Raw genomic sequence first — 26,131 nt, forward strand, 5'->3', positions numbered from 1 at the left:
TTGTTGAAGCTAGGTGACAGTTAAATGTGCATATATTATAATATTCTGTCCAATTTTCTGTTTAAAATTTTCCATGATAACAAGTTTTAAAAGCCTGTGAAATTATTCTTGTACATAAGCTAAAGATTTTTCTTATTGTTAAATTTGTAGCACATATTATTTTAAAAATTTTTAATAAAAAAGGTAAAAAAAACAGCAGGCAATATGTGCTGAAATTATCATGAATTCATAAAAAGTAGAGAATTCAAATTCTGAGGCAGTTATTAACGAACAACAAAAACAACAATAGCTAAAGACTTATTTATTACAGTCAGTACTTTTTCCATGTTTCCAAATCACTGACTTTCTAACATCCTTTAAACATTAATTTCAACATTTACTTCATTAGCAATTAAATACAAAGTGTACAGTAAATAAAATCCCATACTTCTTTGGTAACTCAAAACAATTCCAGATTTACGTGCAACTCACCTGCTGTAAAATCTTCAGTCAGATCAATAAATGCATGAGAATGTGGAATTCGCATTTTACTTGTAGTGGTCAATGCTGGATGCCATGATAAATTCCTAAAAAATAAAATAATACTTTTCTTAAGGTAAACATCAAATGAGCATTATTTTAAAATAAAAATCTCTGCATGCAAAACACTTAAATTTATTTTTTATTGATATATTCAACATACAATTCATTCTCTTAAAGTGCAGTGAGTGGTTTTTAGTATGTTCACAGTGTACAATCGTCACTACTATATAACTCCAAAGCATTTTCATCACACCAAAAAAGAAATTGTGTACTCTATTTCCCCTTATTGGCAACCACAAATCTGCATTCTGTCTGTATTCAGGACATTTCACATAAATGAAATCATACAATATGTGGTCTTCTGTGTTTGGCTTCATTCAGTTAGAATAATGTTTTCAAGTTCATCCATGTTGAAACATGTATCAGTGCCTCAGTTCTTTCTATAGCGGAATAATATTCCATTATATGGGTTTACATTTTGCTTATCCATTCATCTGAAGATCTGGCTTGTTTCCACTTTTTGGCTGCTACAAACATTCATGTACAAGTTTTTATGTGGACATATGTCTTTAATTCTTTTTGGTAAATACCTAGGAGTGGAATTGTTGGGTCATAGAGGAATATATGTTTAACTTTTTGAGGAATTGTTGAACTGTTTTCCACTTCACCATCTTACATTTGTACCCAGCAATGTAGGAGAATTCCAGTATCTCCAAATTCTGTCTTATTCTTGTCCATTTATTTTATTACAGCTATCCTAGAGGGTGTGATACAGTATTTCACTGTGGTTTGATTTGTATTTTCCTGATAGCTAATGATGCTGAACATGTTTGCTGTGGTTACTGGCCATCCGTATACATTCTCTGGAGAAATGTCTACTCAAATTATTTTTCCATTCTTAAATTGTGTTATGTATGTTATGTATTGCTTTACTGCTATCCATCCATCGATCCATCCATTCATCCATCTATCCATTTATTTTTAGATACAGGGGTCTTGCCTTTTTGCCCAGGCTAGTCTTGAACTCCTGGCTTAAAGGGATCTTCCTTCCTTGGCCTCTCAAAGGGCTGGGATTATAAGACCATTACCCTCAGTCCCTGTTGGTGCATTTTAAGAGTTCTTTATATAATCTGGGCATTAGGCCTTTATCTAGTATATGACTTGTCTCCTAGGCTGTGGGTTGTCTTTTTACTTTTCTTTCTTTTTTTTTTTTTTTTGAGACAGAGTCTCGCTCTGTCACCCAGGTTGTAGTGCAGTGGTGCGATTTCTGCTCACTGCAACTTCCGCCTCCACGGTTCAAGCGATTCTCCTGCCTTAGCCACCCAAGTAGCTAGGATTATAGGCATGTACCACCATGTTTGGGTAATTTTTTGTATTTTTTTTTTTTAGTGGAGACAGGGTTTCACCATGTTGGCCAGACTGGTCTCGAACTCTGGAGCTCAGGCAGTTCACCCGCCTCGGCCTCCCAAAGTGTTGGGATTACAGGCGTGAGCCACTATGCCCGGACATCTTTTCACTTTCTTGATAGTACAAGTTTTTAATTTTGATTAAGTCCAATATATCAATTTTTCATTTCTTGCTTGTTCTTTTGGTACCATATCAAAGAATCCATTTCCTAATGCAAGGCCATGAAAATTTGCCTGTTTTCTTCTAAGAGTTTTATAGTTTTAGCAGTCATATTTATTATCTTTAATCTTTTTTAAATGAATCAGAAAATAAATGATTAATGTCATATAAGGTTTTCTAAGTGGAAAATAATAATGATTCTCTTTTACAAATATTAATTCTAAAGTTTTGGACCATGCAGAAGAATAAATTGAAGTCCCTACTTCACACTACATACAAAATTTAACTCAGAATGGATGAAAGAACTAAAAGGATCTCTGGAAAACAGTTTGGCAGTTCTTCAAAAAGTTAAACACAGAATTACCATATGATCCTGCATTTCTATGCTTAGCTATATATCCAAGATAATTAAAAATAAGTAAACAAATACTTGAAAAATGAATGCTCCTAGTAGTGCTATTCACAATAGCCCACAAGTGGAAATAACATGAATTCCCATCAGTGGATAAATGGATAAACAAAATGTCATATATCTATACGATGGACTATTATTAAGCCATAAAAATGACTAAATTACTAATACAATACAGACTAGTACAAAATGGATGATCCTTAAAAACATACTATGTGAAAAAAGGCAGAAACAAAAGGTTACGTACTGGAGAATTCCATTTATGTGAAATATTCATAATAGTTAAATCTATAGAGACAGAAAGCAGATTTGTGGTTGTCAGGTGCTGAGAGACAAAAGGGAGTGATTGCTTAATGCAGGGTTCCCTAACCCTTGGGCTGTGGACCACTACAGGTCCATGGCTTTTTAGGAACTGGGCCACACAGCAGGAGGTGAGCGGCAGGCAAGTGAGCATCACCTCATGAGCTCCGTCGCCTGTCAGATCAGCGGTGGCATTGGATTCTCAAAGGACTGAGAACCCTATTGTGAAATGCACATTCAAGGGATCTAGGTTGTGTGCTCCTTATGAGAATCTAATGCCTGATGATCTGAGGTGGAACAATTTTATCCCAAAACCACCCCCACCACCTGGCCTCTGACCCTGTCCATGGAAAAACTGACTTCCATGACACCGGTCCCTGTTGCCAAAAAGGTTGGGGACTGCTGGCTTAGTGGGTACAGGGTTCCCTTTGCAGTTATAAAATGGTGGGGGATCCAGATAGAGCTGATGGTTGTGCAAAATTGTAAATGTACTAAATGATACTAAATTGTACACTTTATCAATTATACACCTAGGGATTCTATGATAAATTTAAAGTTTTATGTTATGTGAATTTTATCTTACTAAGGAAAGCCCATAGCACAAAGTTTCCATTTATCTCTCATTCAGTTTCCATTAATATTAACATCTTATATAACCACAGTATAAATATCAAAACCAGAAGGTAACATTGGTAGTACTTCTATCAACTACAGAAGAAAGAGCAAGTTTAAATAAAGTCATTCCCCTATAATTTCTCATTAGGTGAGAATACCCCCATTTACCAAGGCTCTACTCAAATCAGCTTTCTCCAAAAGATCTTCTCTCTTCTCTGTTTTCCTGCCACACTTTTCCTTCCTAACAGCATTTTGGTTTGCATTAAAGTTACTTTAGGAACTTTCTCTTTGATGCTGTAAAGCTTCCCCAGAAACCTTGACTCATCAATATCTGTAGCCACAATGCCTAACCAGGACCTGGCTCCCATGAAATGTCAGTGAATACCGGCTAGACTGAACCTCAGTCTCAAGCAGCATTTCCTATTCTTCTCTACTGCAGTTAGAAGTCACTACCGTTTTCATAGTAATATGTTCCAGTCCAATATGAAACCAGAGATATGTCATCTCCATAGAGCAATTTAAGGCTATTTAAGTCCAACTTAATTGTCAGCGCAGTATTCAACTGACTGGATAGCAAATTTAAAAGGTTTATAATTGTGAATTTGGTATTGATGTCTTTGGAAATCAGCAAGACACAATGGACTAATTTGTTCTTGGCAGGTGGAATCTGGGAAAAAGAATAAGCATTCATCAGGAGAAAATTTTCTCTACACAAAATGTATTCTACAAACAGCAACCTCTTTCCAATAGCCTTCTACACATATTTTAGCACAAGCAGGGCCTAAACACACTTTAACCTAAATAAGACAGTAAAATCAAAACCAAGCAGTATTCATACAGACTAATTTCATTATTTTAACCTAAACTCTATAATATAACGTCATGGTAATAAGAAAATATTAAAATGAATTGAGAAATTGCATTTAGCATATGCTGTAAGGTAATTCACGCCAAGCAACTGATTTGACTATTCTTTCACCATATACAAGGTTAGAAATCTTTAAAATAGTTTCACTTATATTCAACTTAATAATGACTGCTTAACTTATTTTTAAGATAGACCATTTATCCATCAGTTCAATAATTTCTAAGCATTAAAGTATTTTAAATTACTAACAAAATAATCAGACTTGGGTTAAAGATTCTCTGACAAGTTTAACCCAAAGTAATTTCAGAAAACTTTCCTAATGTTGCCATCAAATTCATGTTATAGGCCAAGAATGATTAAAAACACAGACTTTTATAGAGTAAAGCTCAATGAGGTTGATCATGTGGCTCTGTCTCTAACCTGAGCAGTTACTGATCTCATTCCCTACAAATTTTTTAGTAGGCTAACTCTGAAATAAATTATGGCTAGAAATTTGGAAAAACTCAACTACCTTGTGACATTTTTTCCTAGGAGCTATTAAACCAAATGTTTATTTCAAAGGAAGACTCTAGAAAAGTGATAAATCAGAAGTCATAAAGGGACAGACCATCAGCCAAATTGAGCATAAAGATGTGTTTTATTGGGCCCATATACTCCTTTAAGAATCTTGAATTCATTGCTATAACTTAAAAAGACAATCTGATTTCATATAAAAGTCTGGATTTCCAGCTTCTCTGGAAATACCAGAAGTATCAGAAGGTCTGGCAACCAACTGGCTTTGTTCAGACAGAGCTAGCGTCTAAAGACAACCCAAGTGTTAATTTTCCCAAATTGCTTCACTCACTCTGGTTTCCTTCCTGGCTCCTAACAAATATGAATCTGCCACTCCTAACAATATACTAATTGCAATCTTGCCATTTTGAACATTTAAAATCAACACTTAAGTTCTTCACAGTATTTTAAATTTTATACTTATTGGCTACGTTTTGCTATTTTACAGTTACACCTCTTAAAAGGCAGCAACTGATCCTTAAGAGTTTATTTTATACAGTGTCTATTTACTGTTCTGATGTTTACCAAAGGTGTACAGAAAATGAAAGAACAGTTGTTTCTTTTGTGGTGCATTTTAAGATGAATAAAAACTGAATATATATACATATATATACACACACACATACACACACGTATAGTTGTCAATAAGAACTAAAGTGAATAAATAAAAACTGAATATATATATATATATAGTTGTCAATAAGAACTAAAGTGTTAATAGGTTTATAGTTGAAAGTAATATTCATTAATCCTTCTACCGTTGAAGTTGCTCTTTGGAACTGGCTAGCCATATTCAGAAAATGGAAAGTAGACCCCTTCCTTACACCACATACAAAAATTAACTCAACATGGATTAAAGACTTAAAATATAAAACCTAAACTACAAAAATCCTAGAAGAAAATCTAGGCAATACCACTCAGGACACAGGCATAGGCAAATATTTCATGATGAAAATGCCAACAGCATTACAAGAAAAGTAAAAACTGACAAAAGGGATCTAATTAAACTAAAGAGTTTCTGCACAGCGAAAGAAACTATCATCAGGGTGAACTGACAGCCTACAGAATGGGATAAAATGTTTGCAATCTATCCATCTGACAAAGTTCTAATATCCAGAGTCTATAGAACTTAAACAAATTTACAAGAAAAAAAAAAACCATTCAAAAATGGGCAAAGAATGTGAACAGATACTTCTCAAAAGAAGACATTCCTGTGGCCAAAAAACACGAACAAAAAGCTCAACATCACTGATCATTAGAGAAATGCAAATCAAAACCACAATGAGATACCATCTCACGCCTGTCAGAATAGTGATTAATAAAAAGTCAAAAAACAACAGATTCTGGCAAGGTTGTGGAGAAAAAGGAACACTTTTACACTGTTGGTGGGAGTATAAGTTAGTTCAATCATTGTAGAAGACAGTGTGGTGATTCCTCAAAGACCAAGAGGCAGAAATACCATTTGATCTACCAATCCCATTACTGGGTATACACACAAAGGAATATAAATCATTCTATTATACAGATCCATGCACACATATGTTCCTTGCAGCACTATGCACCATAGCAACGACATGGAATCAACCTAAACCCTTGTCAATGATAGATAGGATAAAGAAAATGTGGTACATGTATACACCATGGAATATAATGCAGCCATAAAAAGAATGAGATCATGTCCTTTGCAGGGACATGAATGCAGTTGGAAGCCATTATCCTCAGCAAACTGACACAGGAACAGAAAACCAAACACTACATGTTCTCACTTATAAGTCGGAGCTGAATGATGAGAACACATGGACACATAGGGTGCGGGGAACAGCACAAACTGGGGCCTTTGAGAGGCAGGGGCTTGGAGGGAGAGCATCAGGGAAGAATAGGTAAGGGATGCCGAGCTTAATACCTAGGTGATGAGATGATCCATGCAACAAACCACCATGGTACACATTTACCTGTGTAACAAACATGCACATCCTGCACATGTATCCCTGAACTTAAAAGCTAAAGAAAAAAAGTTGCTCTTTGTACAAATTATAGTTTTTCAGCAATAAAAAGCAGATACCATATTTTTCAAGCAACTGAACTCACATAAAGTATAATATTTTCATATATGTGCCCAACTCCATTTGAAGGCTAAGGTCACAAATAAAAACTGCTCTGATTACAAAAAAAGAGAAACAGAGGAAAAAGTGGGTCATTCTAAGCCACACTGAGTGTATTCATTGACATTTCTTGACCTCTGTAGAAAATTCCAATTACTAGCTTTTCCCGCACAAGAAACAAAATTATATCAAAGTTTTCTAATTTGTGGGCATCATCACCCTTAATCTCAAAGGATGAATTTGTCAAAGAATGAATTTAAATGTAATTAATGTCAGCTGTAGCTTTTGGTTGCCTGTGGTAACTGTTCTTCATATGACTGCTAATCCACCCACTTTTGAATGATCAGCTTATATTGAATTATCATTATTTAAGATATCCAGGTAAAAGCAGTTACTAGGAGATGGTTCTGGCATGAAGAAGAATCTACTTCTCCAGGCTGCCTAGTTCTTTAGTCCTGTGGTCTTCAAACATCTTTGCCCAGATATGCTTCGAAAGAATTTTGAATGCTGAAAAACTATATACCAGCTAACACATTAAATAATTTCTAAGAAAACAATCTAAACGTTTTCATCAGCACAAATAGCTGCAAAATAGATAATATTTGAATCTATTATAATTGTTAAAATTTTAAAATTATTACTTTAAAAATGCATCCAGTGGAATATAAATATAATTGAATTGTCATCCATCCCCCATCATCCACAAAAGAATTCCAAAACAAAACAAAAAAAACACATACAGGTCTACTTGAATATTCAGAAATTGTACATCTTTCCTTTTTATCCTTGAACTTCTACTTCCATTCCATTTTTCTCAGAAAACTTTATCATGATGTAAAATGATTTTATTTGTGGAGTCTTTTTAGTGATGGTTCTGGGATAATTCTCCAAACAAAAAATACATCTATGAACTATCATATAAAATAAAGTTTGTATACGTACGTAACAAACCTACACATTGTGCACATGTACCCTAAAACTTAAAGTATAATAATAAAATTTAAAAAAAATCAGCTAAAAAAAAATAAAGTTTGCATTTAATTGGTTTTGCTCATGGATCTCAGCGTTTAAAAAAACTCCCTTTGAAGTTGAATTATTTAAACTGTCAGCACACAATTGATGAAAATACATTTTATTAGTTTGATAATTAAGCCAAAGGTAAAATTTTATTGGAAACGCATTTTTAAGAGTGATGAACAAAGCTTTAAAATATATTAGTTTATTTATCCTTAAAATAATATGCGTTCTTGCTAGAATGAGACAGTATCCAGGCATACAGTCTACTCTTACTTTTCATTTTCATAGATGTAAATGCTAAGAAATCTTGCTCATGTGAAAAGGCAGATTAGAATGAAAAAAGGTTTATCACAGCAAGGATTCTCAGTTTTTTGAACCCCTCTGTAGTCAAATATAAAAAATCACAGTTACTTATCAAAAAAAACAACTTTCAGTGCTCTATCCATTAGGTCTTCCTCCTTTAAGCTGTTCAAAGTAAGCAGCTGGAAAGCCCTGGAATTGTAAAAGGATGCATAATCAATTCATTAGACCCATTTGCTTCTCAATTTTTGAGAAGTAAACCAAAGGCTTTACAAACGTTTATCAAATAACTATAAGCACCACTAAAAAAATAACTATTAGCTATACCAATTACTCTTCATTTAGAGGCACCTCATTTAATCAAGTAAAAGTAGGCTAATAAAGGGTTTGAGAAATCTTTTTATTGTATCTTTGCCAATAATATACGGTTTAATAAAATATTTCTACATTTTTGTATGCTTTAATATATTTTGATCAAAATATTCCTGGAAATGTAATATTAAGAAACTATTCTTAGTTTTTTAGGTGTGATGAACATGTTGTGATCATGTATTTTTGAAAACAAATCTTTAGGTGGGCACAGTGGCTGACACCTGTAATTCCAGCTACTCAGGAGGCTGAGGTGGGAGGATTACTTGCGCCTAGGGGTTCAAGACCAGCCTGAGCAATATAGTGAGATCCTATCTCCAACAACAATTTTAAAAAATTAGTCAGGCATGGTGGCATGCATCCATAGTCCCGGCTACTCAGGAGGCTGAGGCAGGAGGACTGCTTGCGGCCAGGAGCTCAAAGCTGCAGTGAGCTATGATCATACCACTGCACTACGGCCTGGGTGACAGAGTGAGACTCCATCTCCTGAAAAAAAAAAAAAAAAAAAAAAAAAAAAAAAGCCTTATCTCTTAAGGATATATGTTGAAATATTTATAGATTCAAAATGTCCAAGGTGTAAAAAAAGGAAGATGGAAGAAAAGTTGTGGATGAAAAAATAACTGGGTATGCGCTGGTAACTGCTGAAGCAGGGTGACAGGTACATTCTATTAGAAGCATATTCACTGTCTCATTCAGCTACCTTTCTATATGTTTGAAATGTTCCATAATAAAATGTAAGGAGTTGGGGGTGGAGCCAAGATGGCCAAATAGGAACAGCTCCAGCCTACAGCTCCCACTGTGAGCGACGTAGAAGACGGGTGATTTCTGCATTTCCAACTGAGGTACCGGGTACATCTCACTGGGGAGTGCCGGACAGTGGGTGCAGTGCACTGTGTGTGAGCCAAAGCAGGGCGAGGCATCGCCTCACCTGGGAAGCGCAAGGGGTCAGGGAATTCCCTTTCCTAGTCAAAGAAAGGGGTGACAGATGGCACCTGGGAAAACGGGTCACTCCCACCCTAATACTGTGCTTTTCCAACGGGCTTAACAAACCGCACACCAGGAGATTACATCCTGCACCTGGCTCGGAGGTTCCTATGCCCACGAAGCCTCACTCACTGCTAGCACAGCAGTCTGAGATCAAACGGTAAGGCCACAGCGAGGCTGGGGTAGGGACGCCCGCCATTGCTCAGGGTTGAGTAGGTAAACAAAGTGGCCTGGAAGCTCAAACTGGGTGGAGACCACCACAGCTCAAGGAGGCCTGCGTGCCTGCCTCTGTAGGCTCCACTGCTGGGGGCAGGGCACAGACAAACAAAAGACAGCAATAACCTCTGCAGACTTAAATATCTCTGTCTGACAGCTTTGAAGAGAGTAGTGGTTCTCCAGGCACGCAGCTTGAGATCTGAGAACAGGCAGACTGCCTCCTCAAGTGGGTCCCTGACTCCTGAGTAGCCTAACTGGGAGGCACCCCCCAGTAGGGGCGGACTGACACCTCACACGGCCAGATACTCCTCTGAGACAAAACTTCAGAGGAATGATCAGGCAGCAGCATTTGCGGCTCACCAATATTCGCTGTTCTGCAGCCACTGCTGCTGATACCCAGGCAAACAGGGTCTGGAGTGGACCTCTAGTAAACTCCAACAGACCTGCAGCTGACGGTCCTGACTGTTAGAAGGGAAACTAACAAACAGAAAGGACATCCACACAAAAAACCCATCTGTACGTCACCATCATCAAAGACCAAAGGTAGAAAAACCACAAAGATGTGGAAAAAACAGAACAGAAAAACTAGAAACTCTAAAAATCAGAGCACCTCTCCTCCTCCAAAGGAATGCAGCTCCTCATCAGCAACGGAACAAAGCTGGATGGAGAATGACTTTGACGAGTTGAGAGAGGAAGGCTTCAGAAGATCAAACTACTCCAAGCTAAAGGAGGAAGTCTGAACCAATGGCAAAGAAGCTGAAAACTTTGAAAAAAAATTAGACGAATGGATAACTAGAATAACCAATGCAGAGAAGCCCTTAAAGGACCTGACGGAGCTGAAAACCACGGCACGAGAACTACGTGACGAATGCACAAGCCTCAGTAACCGATGAGATGAACTGGAAGAAAGGGTACGAGCGATGGAAGACGAAATGAATGAAATGAAGCGTGAACAGAAGTTTAGAGAAAAAAGAATAAAAAGAAACGAGCAAAGCCTCCAAGAAATACGGGACTATGTGAAAAGATCAAATCTATGTCTAACTGGTGTACTTGAAAGTGATGGGGAGAATGGAACCAAGCTGGAAAACACCCTGCAGGATATTATCCAGGAGAACTTCCCCAATCTAGCAAGGCAGGCCAACACTGAAATTCAGGAAATACAGAGAACACCACAAAGATACTCCTCGAGAAGAGCAACTCCAAGACACATAATTGTCAGATTCACCAAAGTTGAAATGAAAGAAAAAATGTTAAGGGCAGCCAGAGAGAAAGGTCGGGTTACCCACAAAGGGAAGGCCATCAGACTAACAGCTGATCTCTCAGCAGAAACTCTACAAGCCAGAAGAGAGTGGGGGCCAATATTCAACATTCTTAAAGAAAAGAATTTTCAACCCAGAATTTCAAATCCAGCCAAACTAAGCTTCATAAGTGAAGGAGAAATAAAATACTTTACAGACAAGCAAATGCTGAGAGATTTTGTCACCACCAGGCCTGCCCTAAAAGAGCTCCTGAAGGAAGCACTAAACATGGAAAGGAACAACCGGTATCAGCCACTGCAAAAACAAGCCAAATTGTAAAGACCATGAAGGCTAGGAAGAAACTGCATCAACTAACAAGCAAAATAACCAGCTAACATCATAATGACAGGATCAAATTCACACATAAAAATACTAACCTTAAATGTAAATGGGCTCAATGCTCCAATTAAAAGGCACAGACTGGCAAATTGGATAAAGATTCAAGTCCCATCAGTGTGCTGTATTCAGGAAACTCATCTCACGTGCAGAGACACACATAGGCTCAAAATAAAGGGATGGAGGGAGATCTACCAAGAAAACGGAAAACAAAAAAAGGCAAGGGTTGCAATCCTAGTCTCTGATAAAACAGACTTTAAACGAACAAAGATCAAAAGAGACAAAGAAGGCCATTACATAATGGTAAAGGGATGAATTCAACAAGAAGAGCTAACTATCCTAAATATATATGCACCTAATACAGGAGCACCCAGATTCATAAAGCAAGTCCTTAGAGACCTACAAAGAGACTTAGACTCCCACACAATAATAATGGGAGACTTTAACATCCCACTGTCAACATTAGACAGATCAACGAAACAGAAAGTAAACAAGGATATCCAGGAACTGAACTCGGCTCTGCACCAAGCAGATCTAATAGACATCTACAGAACTCTCCACCCCAAATCAAGAGAATATACATTCTTTTCAGCATCACACCACACCTATTCCAAAATTGACCACATACGTGGAAGTAAAGCACTCCTCAGCAAATGTAAAAGAATAGACATTATAACAAACTGTCTCTCAGACCACACTGCAATCAAACTAGAACTCAGGATTAAGAAACTCACTCAAAACCGCTCAACTACATGGAAACTGAACAACCTGCTCCTGAATGACTACTGGGTACATAACGAAATGAAAGCAGAAATAAAAATGTTCTTTGAAACCAACGAGAACAAAGACACAACATACCAGAATCTCAGGGACACATTCAAAGCAGTGTGTAGAGGGAAATTTATAGCACTAAATGCCCACAAGAGAAAGCAGGAAAGATCCAAAATTGACACCCTAACATCACAATTAAAAGAACTAGAGAAGGAAGAGCAAACACATTCAAAAGCTAGCAGAAGGCAAGAAATAACTAAAATCAGAGCAGAACTGAAGGAAACAGAGACACAAAAAACCCTTCAAAAAATCAATGAATCCAGGAGCTGGTTTTTCGAAAACATCAACAATACTGATAGACCGCCAGCAAGACTAATAAAGAAGAAAAGAGAGAAGAATCAAATAGACACAATAAAAAATGACAAAGGGGATATCACCACCGATACCACAGAAATACAAACTACCATCAGAAAATACTATAAACACCTCTACACAAATAAACTAGAAAATCTAGAAGAAATGGATAAATTCCTCGACACATATACTCTCCCAAGACTAAACCAGGAAGAAGTTGAATCTCTGAATAGACCAATAACAGGCTCTGAAATTGAGGCAATAATTAACAGCTTACCAACCAAAAAAAGTCCAGGACCAGATGGATTCACAGACAAATTCTACCAGAGGTACAAGGAGGAGCTGGTACCATTCCTTCTGAAACTATTCCAATCAATAGAAAAAGAGGGAATCCTCCCTAACTCATTTTATGAGGCCAGCATCAACCTGATACCAAAGCCTGGCAGAGACACAACAAAAAAAGAGAATTTTAGACCAATATCCTTGATGAACATTGAGGCACAAATCCTCAATAAAATACTGGCAAACCGAATCCAACAACACATCAAAAAGCTTATCCACCATGATCAAGTGGGCTTCATCCCTGGGATGCAAGGCTGGTTCAACATACGAAAATCAATAAACGTAATCCAGCATATAAACAGAACCAAAGACAAAAACCACATGATTATCTCAATAGATGCAGAAAAGGCCTTTGACAAAATTCAACAACCCTTCATGCTAAAAACTCTCAATAAATTAGGTATTGATGGGACATATCTCAAAATAGTAAGAGCTATCTATGACAAACCCACAGCCAATATCATACTGAATGGACAAAAACTGGAAGCACTCCCTTTGAAAACTGGCACAAGACAGGGATGCCCTCTCTCACCACTCCTATTCAACATAGTGTTGGAAGTTCTGGCCAGGGCAATTAGGCAGGAGAAGGAAATAAAGGGCATTCAATTAGGAAAAGAGGAAGTCAAATTGTCCCTGTTTGCAGATGACATGATTGTATATCTAGAAAACCCCATCGTCTCAGCACAAAATCTCCTTAAACTGATAAGCAACTTCAGCAAAGTCTCAGGATACAAAATCAATGTGCAAAAATCACAAGCATTCTTATATACCAAAAACAGACAAACGGAGAGCCAAATCATGAGTGAACTCCCAATCACAATTGTTTCAAAGAGAATAAAATACCTAGGAATCCCACTTACAAGGGATGTGAAGGACCTCTTCAAGGAGAACTACAAACCACTGCTCAATGAAATAAAAGAGGATATAAACAAATGGAAGAACATTCCATACGCATGGGTAGGAACAATCAATATCGTGAAAATGGCCATACTGTGCAATGTAATTTATAGATTCAATGCCATCCCTATCAAACTACCAATGACTTTTTTCAGAGAATTGGAAAAAACTACTTTAAAGTTCATATGGAACCAAAAAAGAGCCCGCATTGCCAAGTCATACGGAACCAAAAAAGAGCCCGCATTGCCAAGTCATACAGAACCAAAAAAGAGCCCGCATTGCCAAGTCAATCCTACGCCAAAAGAACAAAGCTGGAGGCATCATGCTACCTGACTTCAAACTATACTACAAGGCTACAGTAACCAAAACAGCATGGTACTGGTACCAAAACAGAGATATAGACCAATGGAACAGAACAGAGCCCTCAGAAATAATGTCGCATATCTACAACTATCTGATCTTTGACAAACCTGACAAAAACAAGCAAAGGGGAAAGGATTCCCCATTTAATAAATGGTGCTGGGAAAACTGGCTAGCCATATGTAGAAAGCTGAAACTGGATCCCTTCCTTACACCTTATAAAAAAATTAATTCAAGATGGATTAAAGACTTACACGTTAGACCTAAAGCCATAAAAACCCTAGAAGAAAACCTAGGCAGTACCATTCAGGACAGAGTCATGGGCAAGGACTTCATGTCTAAAACACCAAAAGCAATGGCAACAAAAGCCAAAATTGACAAATGGGACCTAATTAAACTAAAGAGCTTCTGCACAGCAAAAGAAACCACCATCAGAGTGAACAGGCAACCTACAGAATGGGAGAAAATTTTTGCAACCTACTCATCTGACAAAGGGCTAATATCCAGAATCTACAATGAACTCAAACAAATTTACAAGAAAAAAACAAACAACCCCATCAAAAAGTGGGCAAAGGACATGAACAGACACTTCTCAAAAGAAGACATTTATGCAGCCAAAAAACACATGAAAACATGCTCATCATCACTGGCCATCAGAGAAATGCAAATCAAAACCACAATGAGATACCATCTCACACCAGTTAGAATGGCAATCATTAAAAAGTCAGGAAACAACAGGTGCTGGAGAGGATGTGGAGAAATAGGAACACTTTTACACTGTTGGTGGGGCTGTAAACTAGTTCAACCATTGTGGAAGTCAGTGTGGCGATTCCTCAGGGATCTAGAACTAGAAATACCATTTGACCCAGCCATCCCATTACTGGGTATATACCCAAAGGATTATAAATCATGCTGCTATAAAGACACATGCACACGTATGTTTATTGCGACACTATTCACAACAGCGAAGACTTGGAAACAACCCAAATGGCCAAAAATGATAGACTGGATTAAGAAAATGTGGCACATATACACCATGGAATACTATGCAGCCAGAAAAAAGGATGAGTTCATGTCCTTTGTGGGGACATGGATGAAGCTGGAAACCATCATTCTCAGCAAACTATCGCAAGGACAAAAAACCAAACACCGCACGTTCTCACTCATAAGTGAGAATTGAACAAAGAGAACACATGGACACAGGAAGGGGAACATCACATACTGGGGACAGCTGTGGGGTCGCGGGACGGGGGAGCGATAGCATTAGGAGATATACCTAATCTAAATGACGAGTTAATGGGTGCAGCACACCAACATGGCACATGTATACATATGTAACAAACCTGCACGTTGTGCACATGTACCCTAAAACTTAAAGTATAATAATAATAAAATAAATAAAATAAAATAAAATGTAAGGAAAAAACAAAAAGAAATTTAGAACTGATCTAGTTCATTCAATTTACAGAAAATATCTGCCATATAACCTAATTCGCAAAGCCAGTCCTTAGTATAAAAGCTGTTTCCAAATGAAAGTCATTTTCTGCGAGAAAGAGTGTGACCTTGTTTTTTATTTTCAATTCAAATAAATGTGCTAATATGTGTTTCAAGGAATATTATAAAAACTGCTGAGAAATGACTCAATGTATATTGTAGGACACATTGTTAAAAACAATCAAGAGTACAATAATGTAAATCAGATAAAACTGATTTATCTACTTTTATAAAATAGGTTATAAAAATAAGATTGTAAAGCAACATGCTATTTCTCATTAATTAACTTACAGCAATGCAATATAATGCAGCTAAAATAATTTATGTTACAAGAAATATGATAAAAGATGTAATAGTTCTTCAGTAAATTTATGTGCATAGTGAACTCTGGGGTCTGGCTTTTGGAGTACTTAGTGTATTAAAAAAAGAATAACACTATGTCTTTCTCATTTTCTTAAACATGACAAACTTTTCCTATGAATTTAATAAAAGAAAAAGGTATATATGTAAAAAATTATTTGGCTCAGAAGCCAGCATGTAAATTTATTTATTAGGCGATAGTATTATTACATTAACAGGATACAGAAAATAGTAAAAATAAAATTTCATAAGATAAAATAAGATGCTTCACTTTAAATGGAATTTTCTTGATATGATTTTATAAAATATGCTACATTATAGAAAAAGATACCAAATATACAACAAATTATGCAAAAGCTTTATCTACGAATTTGATGGTCCTAGAGAATACTCCAGTCACATCTGCAACAATCATTTTACCTTCCAAAATCACTTTGGCATGAAAGTTACCTTCTTTCCAATTAATGATCTGTCCTGGGATACAGTGTTAACAACAGTTATAAGATCGGCTTTTTGGAATTTGGTTTTTCTTACAGATGCTCTCTTTTCTTTGCTCTCCCAAGGGTCTCTCTCAACAATAATGGATTTTTTGACAATACTCACGTAATGAAATGGCAAAGTCATTAAAACAAAAACTGTCATGCTACCACAACCCCACTCCAGTGCATCCGAATTCAGAATACATCAACATGGACCATGATGTCTGCTTTTGTATGCAAGCTTCATGTTAAGAGAAATGTACATTAAAAAAAAAAAAAGAAGAAAAACTGGAAGTTCTATTAGTTTGAGATGTCTTAGTTAATTATAAGAGATTCCCCAGGCCAGGCGCGGTGGCTCTTCCTGTAATCCCAGCACTTTGGGAGAGCGAGACTCCGTCTCGGAAAAAAAAAAAAAAAAAAAAGATTTCCCCCACGTTTGATATCTATGGGTTTTCACACCCCAGCAAATCACCATTAGTAAGATTTAGGAAATGTAAGGAAGACAGCATTCTCATGTGAAGGAGAAAGTTATAGTGAAAACAGGTACACTCTCAGGCACATCAATTTTAGCTAAGAACACCTATGAAGCCTGAGATTCTAGAAGTTGACATGCTTAAAATGATCTGTATTTCCATATTCCTTTGCAAGTCTTTACTTATGATAAAGTAAACAAACGCAGGCTAGCACATTGTGTTTTCAAAGATGGTCACATTATTTCCCATCTCACATGCTCTTTTGCATTCAATTTTGCCTGTATCAGGAGGTAGAGTCTATAATCTACTAACTCCACTGAATCTTAGCTAGTCCCATGACCTATTTTGACCTAGAGAATATAAAAGAAATGACACTTGTTTAACTTCCAGGATTGGGTCTTAAGAGACATGCAGTTTCTGCCTACGTTTCACGGAATGCTTTTGAAAAGCACCCATTATGCTACAATGAAGTCCAAGCTAGCCATGGAGAGAGAGGGGGAGGCCATATGAAGGAGCACCACCAAAGGCCCCCTGTGACTATAATAATGATGGTACAAGAACGAAGGCAAAAGCACAGCCTTTAGAACTTGGAAGATCCAGATTCAATTCCCAGATTTAGCATTTATTTACGTATTTGTGAGCCTGTGGTAGTCACTTAATCTTTGAATTAAGACTCTTCAGTCACTGTTAGCCACACAAGCTATCTGTTGTAAGAAAGAAAAAAAAAGAGGCAACTGATGTTAAGTGCCAACCCCAGACTTACTTGATAAACATTTAATGAAACAACAACAAGCTTGTTTGAGATACTCTTTGCTCTCTTATTTCCCTATCCAACTCTGAGCCTCCAAAGGGACAGATAAGCTGTACAATTCCGTGGTGTGCCTCCCCAGCAAGATACACAGAAGACTGGGAAAAGCATCACTAGAGAACAAAGTCACCCTGGTAAATTCCTCATGAATCACTCACTCTGGGCTTCAATGAGAACTCAAAGGTGCGGTTCTGGATAAATCTTAAGGACCTCTCAGCAATAATGTCTCAGGTACATAAGAGAAAATACGAAGATTTCTTACATAAGAGAAAATATGAAGATTTCTTTCAGTCATGTTTTATTATACTTTGTCCCAATGTTTCTACCTTCCTAGGGGGTGCAACAGTAAGACTACACCTAAGAGACAGCACTGACTACTAAGACAGGCAAATACAGTGGAAGAACAGGCAGTCTGAAAAGAAGCACGCGTCCCACAGTTGAACGCACACCTCCAGTCAGGACTACTGTGAAACTCACTCAGGAGCTAGAACTCAGAGCTTAGGCCTCCAGACTGATAAAAATCAAGTATTTGTAAGGCATTTTCAACAGTGTATACATTTTGAAAAAATGCAACTAGAATCTAATGAAAGAGGACTTAATCTATATTTTCAGAAATTATGATTCTGATTCATTTCACCCTAAATTGAAATGGTAATAGATACTAATCTTACTCAAAGCCTGCTATATACATGGATTTTTCAACTATACTAGTTTTTTTCTTTTTTTTTTTTGAGATAGCGTCTCACTCTGTTGCCCAGGCTACAGTGCAGTGGTGTAATCACGGCTCACTGCAGCCTGGACCTTCCTGGATCAACAATCTTCTCACCTTAGCCTCCCAAGCAGCTGGGACCAGAGGAGTGCACCATCATGCTCGATTAATTTTTTCTTTTTCTTTGTATGTAGAGATGGGGTCTCCCTGTGTTACCCAGGCTGGTCTTGAACTCCTGGGCTCAGGTGATCCTCTTGCCTCATCCTCCCAAAGTGTTGGGATTACTGGCATGAGTCACTGCCCCTAGCCTATACTAGTTTTAATACATACACAGGTATTAACAGTAATGAAATAAAGCAAAATGGTTTCTCCCCAAACAAGGAAACAAAGTTTTAATATATTCCAATAAAAGGAAATGTTACTATCAATTTTTTTTGCACAGAAACTGTAACACTATACTTTTCTCAAAAGAAGATGATCTTTCCGAATTACAAATATACATCTAAAAATTATTAAGATTTAACTAAAAGGTGAGTAAATTTTGATAACATCTTAAAACCATTTACTTAGAAACAAACAATTTCACTTAAATATAATACTACCAATCAGAACATAAAATAAAGCAGTATAAGTCACCAAGAAATCTGAGGTAATTAACTTTTAAATTTTTATTTATTTATTTATTTTGAGACAGAGTTTTACTCTGCTGTCGCCCAGGCTGAAGTGCAGTGGTGTGATCTCGGCTCACTGCAACCTCTGCCTCCCATGTTCAAGCAAAAATCTGAGGTAATTTAATTGACCCCTCCATCACATCTGGTGGGACTATAGGAAATAAAATTATAGACCCTTAAGAAATGAACATGCCACTTGAAATAACCACCATATAAGTCATCTGCTAAAAGTTTTTCACTATTTCTGCAGTTTAACTTTGAAAAGAAAAAGGTTAGGGTGAGAAACACTGGGAAAAGAAATTAATGTATCTCTAATAGCACAGTTCCTTTAGGAAAAGAGAAAAGTTAAAAAACTGATGTAACGTTTCCATGGAAATACTGATTAGAAAAAAATACCTGATCTCTCAGATTTTAATAGATTCCTTTTAACAATAGTATTAAAAATATGAATGTTGTATGGGATGAGAGGGAGGGTGCTGCCAGGGGAATCCGAAGAAAATATAAATGATCTCAAAGTTATCTTTTTTTGTTATGGGTATTAACGCTGATTACAAAGTCAAAAGCTGCCTTGAGTATTATTTGGTTTTATTTTGTGTTATAAACCTCATCATAATTTTCATATTCTTACTAAACAATAGATTTAAGTGATACAATATCACACTTCATTAAAACAAATATTTATAATATTTTCTGTAATGTATCAGCAAAAAACAAAATCAACAGTAAAACTGAAGGGTGATTTAATAAATCAGTCATTGGTTATAATGTGAGAAAATATGAAAGGCTAAATGGAAAAATGGAGATTTATTTCTTCTGGATTGATAGTAGCTGACTACATTTAAATAGAGAATACAGTTTTTTTGATAATGGAGGGGCAAAATCTACCCACACAACAGTTAAAAATGATTGCTTTCAGTGCTACTTATACTACATTCAATATTTTCATGCGATCACTTGTGATGTAAACAGTGTACGGCAAAGTATATATCTGTCACATACCTACATTAATATCTCCAAGTATACAACTTGGGCCTGACCTAGAACGTATTTGAACTCAGTATGTGAGTCAGAAAATTTTAACAGACCAACATTATATTTAGTTTTGACTAAAATTACAGGTACAAGTGTTTTCACTTCAACATTAAAAACAATATTCTGAATGAGTATGCAACATCAGTTTCCAATGTCCTCTTATAGAAAATGCTCATTAACAATAACGTCACATCACTGCAGAAGCTGCTGTGACACTTAATAGCTAGGTGTTATTTCTAAGTAATATGGCACATTATTACATTATTTCAAGTCATTATAAGTGAAGTTGAAGCTCAAACTGAAGTCTCACCTTTGACCATTTAACACACTTCAATTATCTCCTGAACCTCATTAGATGCAGTGAGTGCCCTTCCTGTTCCTGTTAGATAACCCCACTGTACCAATTATAAGGAATTCTTCTGCTTATCACCACTGCTGTTTAGACTGATCATCTGTACCTTTAGTCCAGCCAAACTGGTTGTGCTATCTCAGATTTGCATGTCTGCACTAAGCCAGGTTATAGCAACGGCTTTCTGCTATAATTCTACAGAAGCATTTCACACTGAATTTAAAGATCATTGCATGCTTCCCAAACCAAAGCGCTGGTCAAATTCAATTAAAGATAATCTTGGGTTTAGCATATACATAAAGCATAATATTTAAGTTGTAAAAGGTAGATTTCTTGATAAATAAGATTAGGCTGCCAATCAAGGTCACGTGAATAGCCCAAAATGTCAATGCTGATGACTTTTTCACTTACGCACCTATGTACATATCTTATCTGTTGTTTATAAAACTGACATTGCTTAAACATATTTTTCATATTTTAGTAACATATTAATGTTTGCTGCCACAGGGGCATATTCAGCTTTCTGTTGTCTGAACCATGATATTGTTAGACTACAGTCATTCTAAACAATGCATATTTCTGTCAGCTTATATATCTTCAAATTGGCATCAGGACAAATCTTAGATGCAAACTTATCACTTAGATATGGTTAGCTACTATTGTTTAATTTGTAACTGAGGTTCAAATGACAGATATCCTAAAATACCAGAGTATTATTACTCTAGTATATTGGACCAGAATATAACATATAAAAAATAAAGTTGGACATGTCTTCAGGCATAATGTTTTAAAATCTGAACTTGTTCATGAAGCAGAGAAAAAAAATCTAATATAAAGAACAAATAAAGAAGCTATGGCACTATTCCATAATATTCTAAATAGTTTTCTCGCAGATTAAGTAAAAAATCTGTACAGGTAATAGAAGTTTTATTAAAACTTTGTGAATTATCAACAATAGCTTTCTCACTTTCAATTTCTAAAGGTCAAACTACAGCAGATTAAAGATATTCCAATTATTTCCCTGACTAAAGTGAAGTTACCACAAAATAAAACCGGCCAGAAGTCACCATCACATCCTCAATCACATGTCTGCCTTTGAAGAGAGGAAAAGAAAGGACAGGGTTTTCTGAGCAGTCCCCATTTGCTGTGGAAGGAGCGGAGTGGTGGTGGGGAGTGGACTGTGTTTTCCCTGCACCCCACCTGCACTCAATTCCTCTTGGATACGGCCACAAAAGCAAATCAGGATCTCCTTCCAATTTGTCTCTAAAGCAAGACTCTCTTCAAGATATTTTTCAAAGTTTGGAGAAAAAAACAGGTTTCTCATTCAGGATTCACAACAATTATTTCAAAGTTCACTATTACTAGCATCAAAGCACCCATATTCTTTATTAAAAACCTACAGAAAAAGTAATAGGGGATCTCCCATCCAAGCACTAACCAGGTCTGACCTTGGTTAGCTTCCGAGATCAGAAGAGATGGGGCGCATTCAGGGTGGTATGGCCGTAGACCAGAAAAAGTAATAGGAAATGTTAAAATGTCTCTTCAGAATACCTTAAAAATTTTCACAATTTACTCCTCTGCATACCTACAAATCACATTTCAAAAGTGAATCATAAAAACAAACTATTTCTATAAAACACAAAGAGAAAAGTCACTAGAGTTCCAAGTAGCTGGGAAAGACAGATTGATAAGGGTGGTCCCTTGTACTTTCAGAAAGACAAAAAAGTAAATAAATGTGTTCTGTACTCTTGAACTAAACTTTACCTTATCAGATACAGAAAAAAAATTAACTGGGTTGAAGGTATCTTATGAAAAGTATCTTGCTATCAGGAATTCTTGTGCTACGAGACCAGTTCTATTTAAATCCAGAGTAATTACAATGAATATCTTGGAATTGCAAGATTCCAGGCACTTTTCCCTAAGAATTGCATACTTAGATAGTAAGAGAGGCCTAGCACACATACTGGTGAAGGATAATGTATTCACTGACAAGTTTCCAGAGCTTAGAGGAGTGCTTATATTACTAGACCGTTATTGACTGCTCACTGAACAAATGACAGAAAGAAACAAATCTTATCAATTAAAGTCTAGCAGCTAACATGACTAAGGTACTAAGGCAGGATCCACTCAAAACTGCAGGTATCCTCCCTATTTACGTGAAATCTATCCATTTCAAAAACATTTAATGAACCAATATTTAAATGGGGACCTGTAAAGTTTCAATCTCTAATTTTTCAAAGAGATAAAAGGAGTAAGCTGGCCCTTGGAAAGCAGGTGCAGGCCAAATCCAAACTATTTGAGAAAGCTTATATATATTAACCAAATGCCCACTTAAAAATCTTTAAAAACAAGGATTTCCAATGAGCTATTTTTTCTCCAATGGTTAAAGTAGCAGCAATATATACGATTAATTACATAGTTATAATCATATTTACTCACCCTCCTAATAGTATCTGTGGCTGGTTGGATTCATTTGTGATACCAAAAACATCAGGAATTAGATCACCATTGAAACTGAAAAAAAATTAAAACAATAAGCAGCTATTTCTTTAAATACTTACTTCTAATTTAGCTCTAAAAGAAACGGTAACTTTTGGGAAGTGTGGTAGACATTACAATGCTCGCCAGTATCTAGTGATAAGTAGTAAGTCAAATGTCAGCACAAGTGACATGTGTCACTTTTAGGCCAAAGTGTATAATTTCTGTTACCAGCCCCTCCAGCCCTCTCCAGGCTTGCCATGGCAATGAGAAGGCATTGTGATTCAGATGGACTAGCTACAAAGACAGTGGGCTCTCTGATGGCCTGACTTTAAGCAACAGCACAGAGCAGAGCCTGTTGTTGACTCACACCGGACATATAGTAAGAGCAAGAAATAAATTCGTTTTGTGAGATTTTGGGTATGTCTGTAATCTTTGCATTATCTAGACTACCCTTGAATGATAAGGATACGGCACTAATTCCTAGAAACTTACTTCAGAATCCTAAGCCAACTTGTTTACTTAGATGGGCTTAGGAGAAATAACCTAGAAAAATAATCCTAGTTGGTATAAAACTTCATACTGGCCATTGAATATTTTAACAATGAAAAAATACACAACTATGAAAGAAATCTAGCGGGGCACCGTTAAGAAGATTAATCCATGGATTTACAGTTCAGACTTCTAATGGCCACTGACACATTGCTGTATGGGTATGATTTTAATAACTGTAAGAAAGACAGTACTGGAAACAAGAATATGGCCAAACTTTGCTCTAGTCCCCGGAATGATCTCGACCTCTACCAAAATATGCTGTCAGAAATTTGCAAATCCAAATTTACATCAATTATTTAAATCAATTATGCTGGTACATGAGTCTACAGTGAGAATATAAATGATAACACAAAGCAGGAGTTATATTATAAAAAGAACAAAAATTTCTCCTTAATATAGGAATCTTTCTAAATTTCTAGAGGAAACTGTATCCTAAATATCAAATATAACAGTTTTACTCAAAAACAGGTATCTTAATTCTTTCAGTAATGACAGCATAGATCCATAATGGACACATTTGAAGCGACTGAAACAAAAACACAAATCTCTTCTACTTTCCAAAATAATAAATTTCATTTTTGTTTGTCCTATCTGATGGCAAATAAATACAATATAATCAAAGGTGCAGGCCTCTGAGTGAATTTAGTATTTTTATTACTAAGCAAAGTAGTTTCCTATGTGAAGATTTTATTTTATGTTTAAGTTTAAAATCGTTTCAAAGGAAGCAAGCCCATACTTACTCCATAATTAGTGGCTCATCTTGAAAAGTCCTATTGAGTATGGTCATATTGTTAGGATCTGCAAAAAAGATATATATATATATATATATATATATATGAATTAGCAGGCATTTTATATTACTTTTGATATCTACACTTAGGAAAAAATATTCTTCTACTCTTTTCTAGATTTATCTCTGATTTATTCCAACTATTATCATTAATGAGATACTATAAATCTAGTTCAAATGAACATCAAGCTTGCAAAGACAAAATATTGGGAGAATACATTCTACAGTGAAGACTAGCATTACAATAACCTCCTTTTGAGGTATGCATCTAAATATTTGCTAGCTGAGTCTTTGTCTTTACACAATTTAGTGCTAGAGAGGTTGACAATTAACAAGGTTTTGGTGTAAAGAAGGCCACATATGCAAAACTTCCTGGTTCTAAAATGTACATGCTTACATACAAGCTTTGTGCATGGTACTCCCTCTGTAAATATTTATTGACTTAATGAATATAATGTATTGCGATTACTGTTTACATTCCCAAATGGTGCAGAAAACATGACTGAAATTTGGCTCCATGAACAAAGTTGCCTATTTAGGTATAACTAATCGGCTTTCCAGATAAGGCTTGATGATTTGTGACTAGGTATGGTAGACTGACTCTCGAACCATACTTCAACTTTTTTGTGCTTTCCTGTGCTAAGGAGACTAGAAACCAAAAATAGCATTTTCCAGATATTGTTGCATCTGAGATGCTGAATAAAAGTTAAGCCTTGCCAATCAGACACACTGTGAGTCTTAAAGGCATGAATGAGGTAAAGGCTGTTTCTCTGCTATTTCTATCTGTGTCTGCTCACTGAATTTGGGAGTATCAAGAGACCAGGTGCAGCATTCATTTTGCTAGTGAGAATCACTGCAGGCACAGCATCATTCTGGCAGCAGTTGTGTAACTAGCCACTTCTGATAGGGGAAAGAGGCAGTAGCTTTTTTGATGATATTGGGATTGCTCCTGAAAGCTCAAACTAGAGTTTATTCTTTAGCCATCTCAATGATTCTGTGAGCCACTAAAACCCTTTAATAAATCTCTGTCCTCTTTAAGCTAGTAAGAATGAAGTTTGTCAGTAGAAATGATCCCTGCCCAGTTCAGGGTTGAAAAAGAAAAATCAGGAAATAAACTTTGAAAAAAGGTTTTACAATTATTGACACCCAAGAACAGTATTTTTGAAATGATTTCAGAACAATATTTTGTTACATTTACCTTCATATTCAATGATAAATATTAAAAATTTTTAAAACAAATTCACCTAATGTTTGATTTTGTCCCCAGAAGATAACAGCTCCTAATTCACTCTTGGCATAATTTTTGGGAAGATATGTCAGAAGGACATCCATTTGAGAATCTCCATCATAATCCCCAGGGACTACACTTGTTATCAATGCACTGTGATTCCTAAAAGAAACAAGCATTTACAAATATCAGACATGTTGTAATGGAAAAGGACAATTCTGTATTTCTACCATACAAAAATATTTTCAATGAAAAACTTAAAACTTAACAGAACTGACTGATTGCCTTCTCTTTCCTATCTTTTCATCCGTCATGTATTTAGACCTCTTTGGTCTAAAAAAGAGTTCAGAATGAATGCAGAATAGTCTCAAGAAACAAGACAAATCTGAAATATGTCGAGAGAAAACGTGTTTATTATGTTCAAGCAATGGCTAGTATAGCCCTTCTATATAGTTCCTTTGTCAAGGACACCAAGACATTCGGATGGTGTTTCTAACAAATGGAGGCTCATAATTGCTAAAGCA

General features: G+C 36.2%; 1 protein-coding gene across 6 annotated transcripts in view; it reads right to left on the minus strand.

Annotated features, from left to right (window-relative positions):
- Positions 1 to 26,131, minus strand: part of ITFG1 (integrin alpha FG-GAP repeat containing 1) — a 304,948-nt gene that overhangs the window by 271,951 nt on the left and 6,866 nt on the right. For all 6 annotated transcript variants that reach the window (XM_031003060.3, XM_055366735.2, XM_055366738.2 and 3 more), the window contains exons 3-6: positions 25,624 to 25,769; positions 24,330 to 24,387; positions 22,996 to 23,070; positions 472 to 566 (exon numbers count right to left, since the gene is read on the minus strand). In XM_031003060.3, coding sequence (XP_030858920.1) covers positions 472 to 566; positions 22,996 to 23,070; positions 24,330 to 24,387; positions 25,624 to 25,769 — 374 coding nt within the window. The remainder of the gene's footprint in view (positions 1 to 471; positions 567 to 22,995; positions 23,071 to 24,329; positions 24,388 to 25,623; positions 25,770 to 26,131) is intronic.

Source organism: Gorilla gorilla, chromosome 18 (assembly GCF_029281585.2).
Source record: "Gorilla gorilla gorilla isolate KB3781 chromosome 18, NHGRI_mGorGor1-v2.1_pri, whole genome shotgun sequence".
NCBI classification, from domain to species: domain Eukaryota; kingdom Metazoa; phylum Chordata; class Mammalia; order Primates; family Hominidae; genus Gorilla; species Gorilla gorilla.